This window comes from Oratosquilla oratoria, chromosome 43 (genome assembly GCF_046742065.1).
Source record: "Oratosquilla oratoria isolate Oo_2021 chromosome 43, ASM4674206v1, whole genome shotgun sequence".
In the NCBI taxonomy this organism is placed as follows: domain Eukaryota; kingdom Metazoa; phylum Arthropoda; class Malacostraca; order Stomatopoda; family Squillidae; genus Oratosquilla; species Oratosquilla oratoria.
In genome coordinates, this window is record NC_134819.1 from 36,533,091 (window position 1) to 36,553,928 (window position 20,838).

General features: G+C 41.3%; 1 protein-coding gene across 1 annotated transcript; it reads left to right on the forward strand.

The window, feature by feature from the left end:
• Positions 1–9,345: 9,345 nt before the first annotated feature.
• Positions 9,346–20,526, forward strand: LOC143022095 (small ribosomal subunit protein uS2-like). The gene is made up of 7 exons (XM_076180086.1): positions 9,346–9,381; positions 14,666–14,801; positions 16,833–17,038; positions 17,188–17,346; positions 18,509–18,630; positions 19,969–20,254; positions 20,419–20,526. Exons 2-7 carry the CDS (start codon positions 14,669–14,671, stop codon positions 20,497–20,499), a joined length of 987 nt encoding a protein of 328 aa, XP_076036201.1. The 5' UTR covers positions 9,346–9,381; positions 14,666–14,668; the 3' UTR covers positions 20,500–20,526.
• The last annotated feature ends 312 nt before the right edge of the window (positions 20,527–20,838 follow it).

The following is a 20,838-nucleotide window of genomic DNA, read 5'->3' on the forward strand; positions in this document are numbered from 1 at the left end:
TTCCTACAAAACAGTAGCATATGCCCACTAGAGTTCAACGAAGACAGCAGGAACCCCACAGCCATCATCACCCCATGAGGCTGCTACCAGTACTGCAGGACACTAATCATCTCAGCAGACACAAAACACTACAGGAAGCAATATGCATCACACAAGACATACTAGATAGGGCACATGTATAGGAGCAACAGTGGTGCATTAAGATGAATGTGTAGAAGTGCAAAGCTGTATACTTCCACTGCAGGTCCTGGAGCTGCAACATCTACGTCGTGGGACCACCCCCCAACCCCAAGAGTTGGGGGCCAATCAGCAGCAACCACCCCTGGCCATCAGCTCTACGCAGATGGCACCGATCCCCAAAGAGGAGCTACGCCTACCTGGGGGAGTACCACAATCCTTTTTTCCAACACACAATGTTACGTTTTTTCTGCACTGAGGGGTGATTTTCCGGCGATCACCCCTCTTCTTCTACTTTTAGCCGGAGATGTAGAGAGCAATCCTGGGCCCACCACAAAATACACATGCCCAACATGCTCTAAACCCATTACTTCGAGCAGACAGACAAAGGGCTCAGTTCAGTGCAATATGTGCAAAAACTGGGCCCACCTCACTTGTACAACACTTGCTGACACAAACCAATACACAAACACTTGGACATGTTCTACCTGCCCTCCAGTAATCCCACTCCCACCTCCCCAACCACAGCCAACACCCTTACCCACTCCCAATTTCCCTTTGCCCTTACCCCCGATTAGTACTCCCCTTCCTTTGTCCCCGATAGATCCTTTCCCCCCCCGCAGACCCAGAACCTACACCTTCCCCACTACCACCCCAACCTCAACCCCAAACGGCAACATACAACACATACAAAACACACAACATCAACATATTACAACACAACATTGATGGTATTAACACTAAAAAACATGAACTTGAACACTTTCTTAAACAACACAACATACACATTGCGATTTTACAAGAAACAAAACTAAGACACTCACACAAAACACCATCATTTCATAATTACACCACCATCAGACAAGACCGGACTGACGGCAATGGCGGTGGACTCATCACCCTGATCCACCACTCCATCTGTTTTGTGGACACAAGTGCCACAACCAAAATTCTCCTCCCTACCACAGATAACACAACAGAAACCCAATCCATTCGAATCCGCACAGGCAACAATTCAACACTGACAATAGTTAACATGTACATTCCCCCCCAATCATCCCCCACAGTTCCAAACACCTTCAGACCTCAACTTAGCCAACTAACCTCAATCCCCAACCTGATCATGGGTGGTGACTTCAACGCCAAGTCGTCTGCCTGGTATGTCGACAACCCTGACACAGACAGAGGGCTTGATATACAGACTCAATTCGACTCATTGACTATCATGAACAACACGCATAATCATACACATATCCCATACCAAGCCCTCTACACTCCCTCCTCTCCTGATATCACCTTTTGCTCCCCCTGCCTAACCCCAACAACATCATGGAGAGTGGTCGGAGCCCTTGGCTCTGACCACCTTCCAATCATCATCACCACCAAAACAAGATGCACCCCAGCTGGCCACAGACACACTTACACCAATTACAAGAGAGCTAACTGGGAAGCTTTTACTGAAGAGACAGAACAACATTTTGAAACACTTAACAGTACACCAATCACAAACATAAACAATGCTGTGCACGCTTTTAATACAATCATACAAAACGCAGACAAGAGATACATCCCTAGAGGCAACAGAAAATCACACAACCCCAACTTCACACCAGAAATCCAAGGCCTCATCAGACAACGTGACACACTTAAACACGATACCCCCACACCTATCCCTCAAAACATAGCAGACCAAATACAAACACTAAACACTGTGATTGCCAATAAAATACATAAACAAAAAACACAAAATTGGCAAAACTTTATCAATACACTTGATCACAAAACAAACACCAGCAAATTGTACAAAACACTCAACAGCATCACACTATCCAACACTAACACTACACGCTCTCACGCAGCAATAATCACAACAACAGATAATCTACCCTCAAACAGACAACAAGCAAACGCACTCATACGTCATTTTGCACAGACGAGCCATCTTACATCTCACCCTGACGACCGACGCACCATTCGACGTAAGAAAGACTTCCCCACAGACTCAGACTATACACCCTTCATAGACAGTCAGACAAAACTCATAATGCATAATCTCAAGCACTCATCTGCCTGTGGCCCTGATAACATAAGCAACATCCACCTAAAACACATTGGACCACAAGGTATACACGCACTCACAAACATTGCAAACTACAGCTATTCACACAACACTATACCCGACATCTGGAAGCATGGTAAAATAATCACCATTCCAAAACCGAACAAAGACCCAACAATCCCAACATCGCACCGCCCAATCACACTTCTCTGCACCCCCTCTAAAGTCATTGAACGCCTAATACTTAAACTTGTCACACCATATATTCCCCTTGCTGACTCACAACACGGTTTTAGGCCACTACACTCCACAAACACTCTTCTGACAAACCTCACACAAAGAATTTTAGATGGCATCAATTCAGATAGGCCCCACCACAGAACACTTCTTATAACATTGGACATTAGTAAAGCTTTTGATGCTATCCCCCGCCACAACCTAACAAATAAAATATATAACACAGACATGCACAATAACACCAAAAGATGGCTGGCCAATTATCTGGCAGGCAGGAATGCTCATGTGTCATATAATGGCCAATCATCGCACATCAGAAACATTAAGAACGGAGTACCACAGGGCTCAGTTCTATCCCCCACATTATTTAATCTATACATGCATGACTTACCCACACCAGACACCTCAGAAATACAAATCTCTTCCTACGCAGATGACATAACAATCACATGCACACATCGTAACACAGACAAAGCTGCAGAAATAATCCAGCCTTACCTTGACACACTCAACACATGGTTCATCACAAACAGACTCAAAATAGCTCCAACCAAATCTACAGCAACACTTCTCACCAACTGGACAAAAGAACACAAATACATACCTCATCTCTACATCAACAACACTCTAATACCACACACAAACACACCGAAAATTCTTGGTGTAACATACGACACATCCATGTCTTTCAAACAACACCTCACAAACATAAAAAACAAATGCACACCTAGACTTAACGCACTTAAGTCAATCACTGGAACAACATTTGGACAAAACAAAGAAACTAATATAACAATATACAAACAATGCATACGCTCAGTGATGAATTATGCGAGTCCTGCATGGGCTCCTAATCTCAGTGAGACACACCACAACACCCTTCAAATCATACAAAACAAAGCCCTAAAAACAATTACAGGCTGCACAAATACAACACCTACAGACCATTTACACCATGAAACAAAAGTCCTCAAAGTCAAGGACCACCTTGACATGAGAGGCACACAAACACTTGCTGCAGCCACCACAAACACATCACACCCGCTACACTACATAGCAGAACACCCACACACACCAAGAAACATTAAAACAACACCCAAAGACCTTTATTACGCACAGATACTCTCTTCTCTTCCTCCACAACCACCAAATACCAGCCTCCGGAAACATATTCATAATCATATCACTCACCGCTCCATTAACACACTGAAAGACAACACACTGCTGCATGCCAGACCCCCTGATATCCACCCTTCTGAATCCTCTCTCCCACGAAAGGACAGAGTCCACTTGGCCAGACTGCGATGCGGTCACCACCCAGCACTTCTAAGCTACCAGAAGAGGCTGGACGACCGTGTTGTGAACAGCTGCCCAGGATGTAACACTTCACCCCATACCATACAACACATAATGGAAGACTGCATTATACACAATCATGCACGCAAACAACACAACATACACTCTATAAAGGATTTGTGGGAAAACCCAGTTTCGGCTGTGGCCTTCCTTGGGGAGACGGGACTGCTCGGACAGACAGTCTAGGGAACGACAACAACAACAACAACTTCCACTGCAACACAAACAACAAAACAATCGTCGAAACACCTCTCACAATAAGCAACCTACACATTCCAACTAAAGGCCAGGCCACTGTGTTGGGAAGCACGCTGGATCGTGGTCTCACCTGGGGACTACATTTCAGCATCCAGAGAGCAAAATCAAAAGCTACGCTGGGAAAGCTCAGGACATAAATCAGAACAACTTCAGAACCTCTGAATGACTACACCACATGGCTAACATCCATCCATTGAGCCAACACAAAGACACACTGCACACCAAATACCTCAAACGATTTCACACCAAACATAAACACCTGATATGCCACATCACACCAAGGCCACATTCTACAGATTTCTTATATGTGCCATTCCCTCCACCACTGTATACAGTGGCCAGCGAACATCAAATTTAACCAGCTTGGACTGACTATATCATGAGCCTGTCTGGGACCAGCAGCAAACATGAAGAAAGATAGCGGGTGTTGCAAGAAATGCCTGTAGATTGTCATTGATTCACTCTATAGTAGCGTGCACACGCGCACGCACATGCATTAGCTACACGACGTCAGATCTAGTAGTATCAGCAAGCTTCAACGGACCACCCATCGTTTGATCCGACCCGCGGTCAGTTTGGCTTGACCTCAGGTTCAATTGTTAAAGCCACCTGCATTCCGACCGGAGAGTCGGCCATACAATGTTACCTTATGACAAAATATTAATTACGTTGATATGTATCTATAATGTGTACAGGATGCTCACACTCAGTTCTATAATGCACATAAATCAGTGGTTCTTAACCAGAGGTATCTGTACCCCCATGGGTACTATATATTTGCCATGAGAAAGCATAATGTGCATTCATTGTATCCTACTAATTGACATTTTTAATTTGAAATAAAAAAGTACCTTTGTTCAGTAATTGAATATATCTAATAATTTCTCAGCAAGGTTTGTATCACTAATCCTTTTCATATGTTTGCATTGTATTTATACTGGATGGGGGTACAACAATATATTCTTTTTTTAGATAATCAAGGGCTATGGACACTGAAAAGGTTAAGAACCACTGGCATAAATTAAGTCATAAGGAAAATATATTTATGTAATTATACCCATGTTGGCAACCGACATTTGTTCACTTCGTCGCGCCCTAAGTGGCAAGAGTCGGACGAGGCGTAACTACGCTACTGTCAAGACTTACCAAATAAAGAGAAGAACCCAAGTGATGACTTTATCTTAACGCCTCCAAACTAATGCAGAACAAAAATCTACGTGGGTGCTCAGTACATGTGCTATGGTTGGGCGGGATCAGCCCTCATTGAATACATTCATTCTGTTCGACTATATCAGCAGGGAACAGGCTATGACTCATACATTATATATATATATATATATATATATATATATATATATATATATATATATATATATATATATATATACAGTATATATTGTACGCACACCTGCATAGAGGCAGCAATCCTCCCTGCGTGGCACACACACACAAGCGCATTGCAAACACTACAACTACATGCACAAAAATTTACATATGCTTTCCTACTGAAAATAATTTAATATCTAAACTTCTCCCCTGCTGCACCTTCTCATTTCAGTTTACCTACCACTAAAAATATTTCCATCTATTTGGCTGTCTCTACAACTTAGCCTCCGTCTATTTTCCTAAATTTGTCGGTTGAGGTCCTGAATAAAAATCCCCCAAAAGAATTCCCTCACCATTAGTGAAACAAGCCTCGAATTTCAGGTCTCCTGCCCATGCCTCCAGAGCTACAATACAACAACTCTAAAAAAAAAACATCCCTTAAAATGCTCAGTAGCAGTAGCCCCCTTTTATACACAAATATCTTTTCATTTTCCTACAGACTTCTCTTCCCCTCCCACAAACACCGGTCTTGCGCGAGTGTGGCCTTTTCTATGTAGTCCAAAGTACATATGATCTTTTAAAGAAGCTCCATAAGGCGAAACTTATCAGGAAATAGCCTGTTCCCAGTCATGTGCTATTCTTACCACGCATGCACCTGTCATGATGTCACTATATATATATATATATATATATATATATATATATATATATATATATATATATATATATATATATATATATATATATATATATATATATATATATATATATATGATCACCTGAAGAATTGTCACTCCAGAACGTCGACCTTATTTGTTTATTTATGTAATACGCACACAGGACTCCCTCTTCCGTATCATCTACAGCTAACCAGTGGATATCCAGAGGTCACAGCTGTGTAATTTTGGGGTGGGGACGCTTGGCACCCTGTATAGCAAATCGACCTGTCAACCGGAGCGTTTCCGGTAGAATGGCGCCCGCTTCCACAAGTGGCAAATCTCTTTCCGATCAGCATCCTGTTTCCCACCATTGATAATGGTTCCGTCCACCTTACCTCATGTATGCATCTACTTACCCTAATCTTGCAGGAGAAAGGCTAGAGGAAGAGGATATTTTGTATTTAGTGCCACATATAGCAAGGAGTGGAGGAGGTGGACTGAAGGTGAGGGAAACAATTACGTCTTGGGGAATGAAAATGAGAAAGAGGAATCTGGGGATAAACGCAAAGAAAAGACTGTTTGAAGGGTTAATTGTACCTACAGCATTGTATTGGACAAACTTGGACTATAGAGAAGGCAGATAGGAAAAAATTGAAATGTGTCCGAGATAGTGTTTGAGAAGTATGGTGGAAAATACGAGAATGAATAGAATGAAAAATTAGGAGGTGAGGAGGAAAGCGGGGATGGAAAGGGAGCTGGTAGATAGGGTCGATGAAAGAATACTGAGATGCTTTGGGCACATGGAATGAATGAAGAAAGACTAGCAATAATAGTGTGGAAGGTAGAGTTGGATGGTGTGAACGTGAGAGAAAGACTGAAAATCAAATGGATTAATTGGTGAAGGTGGAGGGGACTTGGGTAACAAAGAAATGTCTGTTGAGTAAGGGAAGGGAGAATGTAAGAAATGGATGTGAGTAGACGAAAAATCTACGCAGCCTAAAAGGATTTCCCCTTTTCTTCCCTATTTGCGAGCGAAGGGACGTAAGTGAAGCGGTTAGGGTAAACTAGCCAAGGCTGTCGAGCTCTACTGTGGATGTGCTGTGTCTTGTTGCACTGCCTCTGACCCAGGCCCTTAATACACACCCACCCAACGTGTGGGATGGGTGCATAAGGGCGGGTGCAGGTCTTGGCTGGCTACCTCACTTATAAGGGGGAAGAAGACTTTTGGTACATAGGTAGACTATTCTACCGCCCTCCTTTTCCCTCTCCCCCAACTTCAACCACTGTCCTTACCTTTCCATCCTACTGTCCTTACCCTTCCATCCTACTGTTTGTAGTAACCGCTGAAACTATCAGTTGTTGTTTTAAAAAACTATTAGACAACTTTATGGATGGGGATGACAGGTGGTGATGGATACGGAGCTGCCTAGTGTAGGCCTTATGGTCTCTTGCAGTCTCCGTTATTCTTATGTTCTATGTTTTCTCCTTTTGCTTCGCATCCTCCGTGTCCTACGTACCATCTCTGTTCACTTTATCACTTTCTCCTTGAAGCATACCCAGTCTTCTTCTACTGTTTCCCCCTATTCCTCACCTTCTCCCACACTTCTTTCATATTCTCCGGGTATTATATTTCTTCAGCCTTCAAATTTAATTTATTTACTTTCAGCACTACTTATCTCCCTACCTTTTCTTCCTCCTCCAGTTTCCCACTCTCAATTTCCCAGATAATGATCTGACATTCTTCCGTTCTCCCGTGAAAATATTTCAAGTCCAGAATTCTTCCAACCACCCTTTGAGTATCACTACTTAGTCCATCAATGCCCTATTTTCACCATACTTTCCCTAGTATGATTATGGTTTTCTCTCTTCTAAAACAGTGAATCCTCTATGACCAACTCCCTTTCTAAATACATGTCTAACATCTTCTCTCCACTATAGTTCTTACCTGATACACAGTACCTTCCCACTACTATATCCATCGGCCCATCTCTTACTTTAGCATTTAGATCCCCTTACACCATAGCATTCATATTCACCCCACAAAAAAACTCTACAGTATACACTCATTTAAATAAATTCAAAACGTCTCCCTCTTCTCTTCACTTTTCTCACCACCATGACTGTATGCACTTACAAAACCAATATCTCCCATCCCAATTTAATCTTTGTCCACATTATCCTCGAAGAAACTTCCCCTCACCACATTACGCACTTTCCTGTCTTAACACTTACCAGGAGTACCACTCTTTCCCACCCTAGTCCACTCGTAACCCGACACCATCAACACTACACTTAAAAAAAAAAATCAAACACACCCTCCCCTTTCAACTTAGTTTCACTCAACGCTAACACACCCATCTTTCGTCTCTCAAACGTACTCCAATCTGTGCTACATCTTCACACCTTAATGACCCAATCCATATGTTTCTGGTTAAAGTCCAGTCCCTCTAGTGACAATTTTTCGTAGGAGGAAAATGCGGAGTTGAGGATCTCTAGTCCTTTCACTCCGTTCCATTTAGTTGTCGGACGCGTAAGAACGATATGACAAAATTCTCTCCCCAACCCTTACCCCCGCATGAGAAACCCAGAAAAAAATGAACAACATATGTATCAACATTCAAATAAATACACACTGAACCTGCCATTATAAGAAGAAAGCAGAGAGGGATGACATGATTGCTGTGCTCGCTCACATAAATAAATTATTGTTTCTGCGACGAGTGAGCGACAAGATGTGACGGAATTTTTTTTTAATATAGATGCATTGAGCTTTGGAATAACTTAGATGATGAAACAGTATACCAACAGTCAAATAACCACCCTAACATATATAAAACCAAGTCTGACCTATGGAGTAGACGTGTACCTAGTTTTTATATAAATACAAAAAATACACGCATCCTAACACCGTGTGCTATGGATCATCCTACTTGCAGGAACATCCTAAATAGTAATGATGTTACCACAAGTAGTCAGATAGTTCAATGAACCGATATGGGAATTTTGAACTGTTGAAAAAAATATACGAATTGTAATGACTGAATTGTAAAACTCGTCTCAAGTAACTAGGTAGGTAAATAACTAAATGCAAAGATCTGTATTTCTATAATGTGTATATAGACTTAAGTTAATATAATTAGTAATATATTAAAAATTAATTATTTATTAAATGTTTTTGTTTATATCGTTGTAATTTAGAATATATATTTATATGTTTACATTATTTCTAAGCAAGAACCTCGATATCAGTTTGCATTTGTTTTGATCGTTCCTTCTTCGTGTGTTTCCTCCGTCTGTCGGACACCCGCAGTAAGTGTATAAAGAAATTCTTGTTATACGTGACTTGTGTGTCAGAAGAAATTTGCTTGGGTCGTCATATATGTGTGAGATAGTTATAGTGTAAGTATAAATAGGTAATATAGTATTAGAACTGATATTAATAAAGATGAATGAGGATACAAACAAGGGTTCATGGGCCAGGATTGTCTGTCCGACAGACATAGTCGTGATAAGGCGGTAAGGTAACTTTATATGAAAGTGTATATGAATTGAAAAATGAAGCAGTATGTATATATCGTTCGCATTACGAGAATGGTAACTTAATTTCCGATATTTCGGAGTATACGGCAAACTCTGAAAACCAAGATTTTGTAAGCATTCGGCTCCATGGCATTGAATTTTGTCAAACCAGACTTAAAAAGAACAACTGTAAGAAAATATTAACATGTAGAGGTCTTGCATCATTTTGACACTTATTTTGGTGGGATGTGATCAGTGACAGTTGTTAGAAACTGTTTATAGGAAGCTGCTTTTTATATCAATTTTGTAGGAAGGTGATACTGAGAAATTGTTTCAAATGAAAAGAAAAGTCCAGGTTTTGTTTATAGAAGAATCTCAAAACAACTGCATATATCCCATTTTGATCTTTGTAAAAAGAAAATCATGTCAAAATATTCTATTGTGGATCAAAATCATGCCTCATGCTAACACATTTTATACTTGTTTTGTTCTTGCATTTCAAAGATTATCATTATATATAGAATGATTTGGTTAGGATATTAAGTTTATGGACAATGAAAATTTCATGTTAGATGGCTACGCTTGGTTGTCTGGAATTTACCTTAAATTTATTCTTATGTTAAAAGTTTTTGTTTTAGTTATGACCAATAGAACTGGTTAGAGGTCCTTGAACTGCACTTTGAATTTTCATGGCAAGGAGTGCGGCACACTTCTGTGCATAGTTGAATCAAGTTCTACTTCTGTGGCGCTGCCCACTTCAAAATAGAAATTCAAAGTGGGTGAAGCAAATGAGCCGCTCATGTTGAAATTTGGATTTTACTTCAAATTTATTTCATTTGAAGAGTTAGTGTAGTTCAAATCTATGGACAAGAACAATGTTGTAAACTGTATGTTAGGTTTGGTTAGGCTATTAGCTGATCATAATAGTGAACACAGCAAAATTAATACAATGCTGTATTTACTATTATAGTTCTGAATACGTCAGTGATGTAATTGGTGATGCACTTGCATATGCTCAGAACACTGATGTACTCATAGCCATGATAATTTGGAGTACGACTGTTGTACCTATATCATGCGTATGTTCCCCCCTCCCCTTAAATGTTAGGTTTAAGGCTAAACAAATATACAGTCTATTAACAGTACCTTCACCAGTTTATTTTTTGAAAGTAAATTTATTTAGTTTCATATGTATGTCCATTTAGTTTCACATTCAGTAATAGTCCTTTGTAAAAATGTGTAGGCACGGTGTAGGCATGAATGATAACCGAATATTAAAGTTACTCCATAATTCTGAAGTTAGCTTTATAGTAATAGTGCTAGAGTGTAATTAAAGTATAGAAATATAGAGTAATCCTTGCTGAACCTGGTGATTTCAATAAAATATATAATTAAATAATTGTAAAATAAATGAATTTCTAACATTCGTAAATGGCTAGAGCCATTGTATGTCACGCACATATAATAAATACAAATATGTGTGCAAGTCAAATGTATTCATTGTGTGCACCATGAATTCATTATTTGTGCAACACATTGTATGAGAATATTTGTAATCTGTACAATATGCAAAATGTGCCTGACAGCAGCATGCCAGATCCCCTGATATCACTCAGAATCATTTCTTCCCCGGAAAGGACCACAGTCACAGGGCCAGACTGATGTGGCCATCCTGCCCCTCTAAATTACCAAAAAAAAAAAGGCTGAATGACCATATTGCTGACAACCACCCAGGATATTACTTCACCCTGTACATTATGGATGACTGCATTGTTCAGTCACACACCAACAACACAATATACACACTATAAGGGATTTGTGGGGAAAATCCCCTTTCCAGCCATGATGTTCCTCAGGGTGATGGGACAGCTTGGCCAGACATTCTAGGGAACATCAACAACAATTGCATCACAAAACAAACACTAAGACTTTCCCTGAATTATGTACTGAAGTAGACATTGTGTTACCCAGTGCGTATATTGTTTAAAACTGTCTGTGTGTATGTATAATACGCGCACCTAAACAAACCCAGAAACCCCAATGTCTTGTTTGTCCACCATATCCAAGCTGAAGGAAAGTCATAGAAGTTGAAAGATAACTAATATGCCCACCACCAGCTCACTTCTCGCAAATATCACCCACCAAGTGCTGGAGGGATTGAAATATATCATGGTAGCAGTTAACCAAAATCCTTGTCATATAACACTGCATGGAAGTGATATTCAAATGCAAGAGCCCTCAACAGATTGAATGATGTAAGAATGGAAAATAATTTTAATACCTAAAAATGTAAATTACTGGAAAGGGGCATTAGTCACAAAAGACCATCTTTTAATTATTCCTTGGGGAACTAACCCATTACAAAAGCAAAAGAGGTTTGATGGTTTTTAAAAGACAACCTGTTGCATGGCAGACATATTGGTAGGCATGTGGGAGAGACATGGACTGCTGCAGGATATTAGTGGCTTTTCAATATATGGATGAAGAGGATGAAAAAACTACACTTGTTTGTCCAAGACACCATGTCAATGGTATGGTTCCTATTCAGTGATAGGTATGATGGTCTAAAGGCACCAGATTGCCATCTTTGAAAGATCAGAGAAAAGGGTGATGTGGTGGTGGTTACAGTATTCAGGTCGCTAAAGTGGATGGACTACATTGATAGAAAATATCTTGATTAGGGTTAGATCATAAAAACAAATGACAGACTACATGTGTAAAGGAAGAAATTGTTTTCCATGTAGATTCATAAATACTTTGGAATAGGGTTATAATAGCCCAAGCTTAAACAATTTGTGAATTCGAAATCTATGATAATAGGACAGATGGAACCTCATGAATGTTGCTTCTTTCTTGAATACTATTGTTTGGTTACACAAGCACACAAAAAGGCATGTTACTCAAGTACAAGGGGTCTTAGTTATGACTGAGTTCTGTGCCAATGCAATATTATAAACTGATTTTCGGCATGTTGGAACCAGCCTAAGTAACCACCTTCCATAGTGATTGATTTCCTTTCCATCAATGCATCGCCACCAGAATGTGAGAATAAACACCTTGTGAGATCGAAACCTTTATTGGTACTACGTTTCGCTTGTTACAGCTTTTTCAAGTACAGACATGACACACACTCTGAGCACATGTAAGCCAACAGGGAAGGAACTGGGAGAGGTTATCAGGGAGGGTGGGTGGTAGGTGGAGGGGGACGGGTGGGACTTGGTGTAGACAAAGGAGGACATTTCGGACAGTTTGTTGAAGTGGACTAAGGGGGACATTTCATACATTTATTTAATGCGGGTAACAGATGGATGATAGGAGGGGCGATGTTAAACATGCCTCTGTTCTGCTCAATGGTTTTGAAGCTTTGAATGGCGGCCGCTTCGAGGCATTTTCTCCTCACCCTGTCTGGTTCACTAAACAGAAGTTCTGCGTTATCCCAATCCATCAGGTGGTCGTTGGTGTTCCGGTGGATAACACAGGGATTGGTGGTGATGTTCCGGGAATCGTAGCGATGCTCCCGGATCCGGGTCTTCAGGTCACGGGAGGTCTCGCTGATGTATACTTTATCACATCCAGCACAGGGTATGCGGTAGACACCAGCGTTTTTTCCCCACATCTCGTCCTGGCTGTCACTCCTTCTTGAGAGCTCTTTGATAGTTCTGCTGGACTGGCCCACTACCTGAATGTTGCAACGCCCAAGTGTCCGGATGAGGGTGGCGGTGATGCTGCTGGCTGGAAGGATAAACCTCCTAGCTGGATCTTTTGTTGGTTCCCGCCCTTCCATTATTTTGAGTGCCTTTTTCTTATACTGGTGGATGATGCTCTCTGGATATTTTAATTTCTGAAAAACCTCCTTTATGTGCCTAAACTTGTCCTCTAAGAATTCATACATACATATTCTGAGAGCTCTGAGGTAGAAACCTATGACTACACCTTTTTTAATACTGAGGTCATGGTGGGATAGGAAGTGAGTCAAAACATCCTTATTGGTTGGTTTCCTGTAGACTGTAAATTTAAAAAAATTATCATGTTTGATGATAAGGGTATCCAAAAATGGAAGGGAATCGTTGATTTCTTCCTCCAAGGTGAACTGGATGGATGGCTCAACCTCGTTCAGAGCCGCTTGGAGTTTGGGGATGTCAAACCGTCTGGGGGAAAAAAAAGAGAGAGAGAGAAAGTTGATACAGTAATCCAAAATTGCTCTCCCTTCCTTAATCTAACATTGCATCATGGTGATGTATTACTTTACTATGCTTATCAACTAGTTCTTTGAAAAAAAATGCTGCCAGTGTCTATTGAACGGCAGAAGTTGAGACCGTTGTGAACTAAAGACTCCTGTATATACAATAATCTGCCACCAGTACCACACAATACATCCGCATGAAGCATATACACTACCAGGTGAGAAATCAAGCTCTCCAAGACAGACCCAAAAAATCACTACTCACCCAGACATAACCATCACCAAAAAATCCCTCCCCATAAAGCAAAATCCAAAATCACTTTCATTAAGGGTACATCTAGCACCAAGAAAATACTGGGCAGATCATGCACTTCACTAATTTTTCTAAGACAATAAAATTATAGTATAACTTAAGTGACCTAAAGGGAAGTGGTATTTGTTGCCAGTAACTTGGGAGCTGTAGGTCTTGAAAGAAAGACCTGGGTTGAATAAGTTGAGAGAGCTAATAGATATATTCGATATTGTTTGTTGACATTATAAATATCAATCTTAAAATATATAAGCGACTTCATGATGTGTAGAATATTGAATTACGTAATCCAGTAAGCTGATTAAGCGAGGTGTTTTTTGTGTGGATATACTGTGTCTTCGAGCATTGCTTCTGACCCAGACCAGTGGGTGGGATACAGTGATGACCATCCATGAGGAACTAAGATGAGAGGGAGGAAAGGGTAGAAGAATGGAGGGGAGTAGGTTGCCTTCGACTTGGCAAACTCCCTTATAAGGGGAGAACAATCTTGGTTGATTGCTAGTAAGTTATGAGTAAGCAATATGTATGTTTATGTATTATTTTTGTGATTTAAGTGTGATTAAATGTTTGTTACTTTTCAGATCATGTCGGGAGGACTGAGTGTAATGGGATTAGAGGAGAGTGATGTGTTGCGGTTTCTAGCCGCAACCACACACCTCGGCTCGTCTAATGTGAATTTTCAAATGGAGCAATATGTATTCAAACGAAGATATGATGGTAAGTTTGCTTGATTGGTGTGCATGTATTTACAAATGGATTTGTATTCGAGGTGAATTATACAAATGATGTACAGCCACAAGTAGTATACTTGAAATTTGTGATTTATGACAATTAGAAATAACACAGATGGGTATTATTATTTAATAGCTCTGTACAGAAAATTTTGTTAGTGTAAAACATAATGCTTATGAGCAGAAGTAGTAACACTAATGACAACCCATAAACTTGTTCACTTTCTATATTTGGTACTTCTACTCCTTTCCTCAAAAAGGGATATTATCACACATGCACACCCTTCTTTTCTTCTTTATTATTGTTTTCTCCATTCATTCATAGGATAACATCCATATGTATATTAAAAGCCTTCTCTGCCACACCAGATATCTCTTTTAGATAATCATTGGTGCCAGTGAGGAGGCAAGAGTGATGCACCTTTAGGAAGCAGGTTCTCAAATACTGATTGCCTGTGCCATGTTTAGGGTGGACATGATACGGAGATAGTGTATGTAGTTGAAATAGATCCAGTAGTGGTGGTTTGGTGACCTCATTCATAGGGAAAGATGCTACACAAGTAAATGTATATAGATGGGATAGGTTTCTTTTGGATATTAACTGGGGTTCTACTTTAACCCATCTGAATTTTTTCCCTTCACACACACAGTTTTTCTGCTCCCTTTGTTGTCATCATCTTCTGTTGTGATATTAATACCCGTCACTCTACAAAACAAACATCATAAGTCTGATGCCCTTAGTGTGAGCATACCATGGAAAGCAGAGACCATGTAAAATGGGTGTGCATTGTATCAAGAGCACTGTTGTATGTGTGTGTGTGTGGTTTGTGGACAAATGCTAGGTGTACAGATAGCTTGGGGCTGCAGGCCTCTTTTAAGAGAAATCAGATCTGTTTTTAGGTAGAGAGGGATTAGAGAGTACATCATACTCCAGGTTTCTTGGAGGAGGTTTGGTCACATGAAATGTGAAGTGGCAAGTCTTATGTATTTTGAATAGTACCTTGCATTGTTTCAGATTTTACATACATACACACACTAAAGGCTTTCCCCCCCGTACAAGGGAGGTAGCCAAAAAAACAAGGGCATAAAAAAGCTCTGCCACTCATTTCATCTCCACATACTCCACTCCCATCCACCCCCTTCCTCCCACCCTCATATCTTGCCTCCTCCAGGATGACTGGTCATCACTGCATCGCACCCACTTCCCTGTGTCAGAAGCAATGTTGCAAGATTTTACTTAAAGGAAATCAGCCCCTACAGTGGGTAGAAGTGGGAGGCTTTGCACGAGTCCTTATGTCACTCAGGGAAATATATTGTCATTGTCAGGGACTTGTATGGTGCATTGTATAATGAGGTGTTGTGTGTTCTTTGGTGGTAATATCAAGGAAAGCTTGAATCAGTGGCAGAAATCTTTAGGTGTATATTACATATGGGCAGTTGCATAACTTGATTTTTTTAATCTCTTGGAAGGACTTCAATCAGAAACATTAGGAAGATAACTCAAATTCTGTGTTTCATCCATGTTAACAGAAGTTACTCAGGATGAGGAGGAGAGTGGGGGCTGGAGGGGAAGTTAGGAGGTGGGGTTGATGAAGTGATGGGAAGAGTGAGTGAAGAATGAGAGGTGACAGAGGGTGAAATAGATGGAGAGGATGTCAGTTGAGAAAGGAAGGGGGAAGACTGAGGATGGGTATGGGTGGATAGTGGTGATTCATGGAAGGTAGTGGGGTTGTTGATTAAATGAATCAGCCTTGCTGCATTGCTACTGAACCAGGCAGCAGGTGAGATACAGGGATGACCCATCATCCAGGAGGAGCCAAGAAAAGAGAGAGGGAGAGGTTGTGAATGGGAGTGAAGTGTGTGGGGATGAAATGGGTGGGAGTGGATTTATGCTTTTAACTTTGGTTACCTCCCTTGTAAGGGGGAAAGCCCATGGTATATGTATGTGTACTTAGTATAAGATAAGAAAGGGAACTAATAGGATAATAAGTTGATAAATGTTCTACTTGATTTAAAGGATTTCATATCATCCATGTGAAGAAGACGTATGAGAAGTTGCTGTTGGCTGCCCGTGCCATTGCTGCTATTGAGAACCCTGCAGATGTTTACGTCATCTCTTCCCGCCCCATGGGACAGCGTGCTGTGCTCAAGTTTGCTCGTTACACTGGAGCAACCCCCATTGCTGGCCGCTTCACTCCAGGGGCTTTCACCAATCAGATCCAGGTAAAGGAATGAATCCCTTACGAAACTGGTTACATAGATCATGTTAATCACATCAATGCCTCGTATCCAAATTAATGTTAAATGCTTAATTGCACTAGTGGTTTCTTAATGTTACATCATGATACAAATTTGGTGTACGTTGTTTTCAGGCAGCCTTCAGAGAGCCCCGCCTCTTGGTAGTGACTGACCCAGCCTCTGACCATCAGCCAATCACTGAGGCTTCCTATGTTAATATCCCCGTGGTGGCCTTCTGCAATACTGACTCCCCTCTGAGATTTGTTGACATTGCTATCCCCTGCAATAACAAGGTTTGTTTATTTCCATCATAGAGAGGTATTAATAGTTCAATAACTCATTAGACAATGTGTGTCTGTGGCTATTGGTCCTTCAAATTGAACATCAAATAGTCATCTGCCTATCTACAGTAACCATCAGTTATCTAATTACTGTCTCTTAAATGCTTCATAAAAACCACACTTGGCTCTCCTGTGAGACCTTGGTTCCCAATAATCAGCAAAACAATGACACTAAACAATAAAAAGAAAAGATAGTAAATGCCAAAATCCTCCTCATGGAATATGTGTAATTTTCTTTGCTTGTCATCTACCACGACCTCAAACTCTACTTTCTATTACTATCCATCATGCTGTCATTTCCAATAGCATCTGTTCATGTGCACCCATTTCCTCTCTACCTGATTCACTACCCATCATTCTTTTCACACCTTTCCAGAATGTCTTTTAATCTTTTTGTGATTGCCTAAATTCGTGGTTAAATTACCCCCACACTACATGCACTCTCATGGGCTGTCTTGCCCTACATTGTGCTTCCACCCTGTACACATCTTGTGTTTCCTTATTTCATTTTAGCCTCCTGTTCCCCCATCCTCATCCCACATTGTAATAGAGCATTTTGCACTATATCCTTGCTGTGGATGTGCTGTGTCTTGCGACACTGCTTCTGACCCAGGGCGGTGGGCAGGGTTCAGGGATGACCCGTCATCCAGGAGGTGCTCAGATGAGAGGGAGGGGTGTGGAGTGTATTTAGGGATGAAATGGGTGGGAGTGTTTTTATGCCTTTCCCTTTTTGGCTACCTCCCTTGGAAGGGGGAAAAAGCCTTGGTATATGTACGTTTCTCCATTATCTTGCATCGCATTCCATACTTCCCAACTTCACCCCATATTCTTTCTAGTTTCGTGTGCTCACAATTGGCACCTCTCTGCCTGTCTTCAGTTTCTTCCTTTTTCACTTTAATATCCACTCTTTGATTTCCTTTCCACCGGAAAATGGTGCAGTAATCCATTGGCCTCTCCTGAACATGTTAACCATGGGAATTACCTTCTTTCTGGACACCACTACATAAGTTAATGGCCTCTTTGACTACCGTCCCTACCACTTCAGCTCACATGTACTTATGCCAAATCCTAATGACTGGGAAAAGGAAGTTATCTTAAATGGTTTATCCATCAGGCCCCCCACTCTGTTGGCTTAATGTGGTGGATGCTTGCTCGTGAAGTTCTGCGCCTGAGGGGAACCATATCCCGCAAGATCCCATGGGAAACTGATGTTATGCCCGATCTCTTCTTCTACAGGTTAGTATAAGGTCACATTCATATGGTGTGATTGGTACTAGAACTTAGAAATTATGCAATTGTGCTACAAGTTCTGGGGTGGGTGTATATAAACTTCAAAGCCTGTGTTCAGCAAGAGCAAAGGGATGGGGTCATAATATCCATAGTTCAGATGATGTGCGACCCCTCGTCAGGAGGGTAACAGGTGTAATTGGGCACAGCAAAATTGAATATCTGGGATCAACCGGGTTAAAAAATGCAAAAAGTATGGAAGGCAGAGGTGGATGAAGTGAACTTCGGGAGGAGATGAGGAATGAGATGGAGGGGGCCCTTGAGGAAAAGAATGATGAACAGGGAGTGGAGAAGGGAAAGGATATGTGAGTGGATGTGCATGGACAATAATTCAACACAGTCCAAAAGGATTTCTTCTCATCCTCTCATATTTGCTTTAGGGTGTGGGGGCCAAGGATGGTCAGGGTGTAAATGAAGAGGCTGACCCTGATGTATATGTGCTCTCCTGCCGTTTTGCTTATAACCCAGGCAGTGAGTGAGAGACAGGGATGAACTAAAGTAAAAGGGAAACGAGTGTGGGAGTGCATGACATGACTTGCCTCCCTTATAAGCGGGAAGAAGCCTCTGGTATAGGTTAAAGAATTTTTGCACTAGGGTCCCAAGTCTGCAAGGCTTGAATGTATGGGTTAACAATTTGAATACAACACAGAAACTGCAAATATGCACTGAAAACACCCAGGCATGCTTGAGTAGTGGCTCAGGAACAGCAGAATGAAGGCCTAGCCCCAGAAATTTATATTAACATGGCTTCCTTCAGACAACTAAGAACAACTATCCAAGCAAGCATGGGGATGAGTGGAGGGTGTGTTTTGGCTGGCTACTTCCTTTGTTGGGGGGAGGAAGTATGTATGTGGATTAAGGGCAGCAGTGAAAAATTCCCAAGGGGCTGCCAAGTAAAGAGGTGGCTAACAAGTGTTTAGAGCCATGAAAGTTCTTCATAATGAGGACCTTTAAGTGTGGAAACAAAATCAAAATATGAGATATAATTTGAGAAAGTTATTGGAAGGACATTAAAATTGCACTTTCCATTAATTTGAGAAAGGCATTGGAAGGACATTAAAATTGCACTTTCCATTGAGATTTATTTATTTTGGAATAGATGAATGGTAAAGTATAACACGGGACAATTTGACATAAGAATTGACAATCGGGAATACAGAGCTGAGAGCCTAGGAGCATAGCTCTTTCATAGTATACTACAACTAGGTACATATACACACATGAAAGGCCCACTTGATTTTCATCCTTGGTCATAAACTTTTTTTTTTTCTTTTTTGCTCTCAATAGGGATCCAGAAGAGCAAGAGAAAGAAGAGGCTCTGAAGGCTGATGCTGCCAAGCAAGAAGCTGAGGCTGCTAAAGAACAAGCGCCTGCTGAGAATTGGGGTACTGACACAGTTCCTGATGCTGAAGCTGCTACTACTGCTGCTGCTGCTGCTGCTGCTGCAGCAGCTGCAGCAGGTGCCCCAGCTGCTGCCCCGGCTGGTGCTGTTCCTGCTGCCCCGGCAGGTGCTGTTCCTGCTGCTGCTCCAGCAGCAACTCCAGCTGCACCCCAAGACGAATGGGTCCAAGGAGTAAGCATTATTCATTGTTGTTTGATGTTGGGTATATATAATGATGATTTCTTAGACGGGACGTAATTCTGAAAGTCATGAATGAGTGTCTATCTGAATGATCTATATATGTAAAGGGTGGATGTGTTGAGGATAGTGTGTTAATATTGATACTATTTCTGCAGGCTGATGACTGGGCTGCAGATTCTGCTGCTGCCGCTGGAAGCAGTGATTGGGGTGCCAGTGAGAGCGCCAATGGCTGGTAAACTCGTAAAATAAAGCTGACAACTGCATATAGTATTGTCCTTAACCATCTTTAAATTTGTCTGAATATATCATGAGTATGATATATTATGGACTAGGTTAGTAGTGCTTTCATCCTTGTGGACAGTTGTGCCACTATTTTGCAGAGGCTCAGGGACTGAAAGTCTGGGAAAGGGCCAGCCGGTCCACTACTGTCACGTGGGGCTACTTAGTAGTTGCCATCTCCCACTAACCAACTTTTCCCAACTAATGACCATAAGTCCTCCAGGCCTCTTGTCTTATGTACCAAGGTCCTCTTCCCCCTTATAAGGGAGGTAGACAGCTAACCCATACATTCACCA

Excerpts from the sequence above, each read along its gene's own strand:
- LOC143022095 (XM_076180086.1), top strand. The coding sequence starts at position 14,669 with ATGTCGGGAGGACTGAGTGTAATGGGATTAGAGGAGAGTGATGTGTTG. Across the intron at positions 17,039-17,187 it reads CTTTCACCAATCAGATCCAG|GCAGCCTTCAGAGAGCCCCG; the intron begins GTAAAGGAATGA and ends CGTTGTTTTCAG. Across the intron at positions 18,631-19,968 it reads CCCGATCTCTTCTTCTACAG|GGATCCAGAAGAGCAAGAGA; the intron begins GTTAGTATAAGG and ends TGCTCTCAATAG.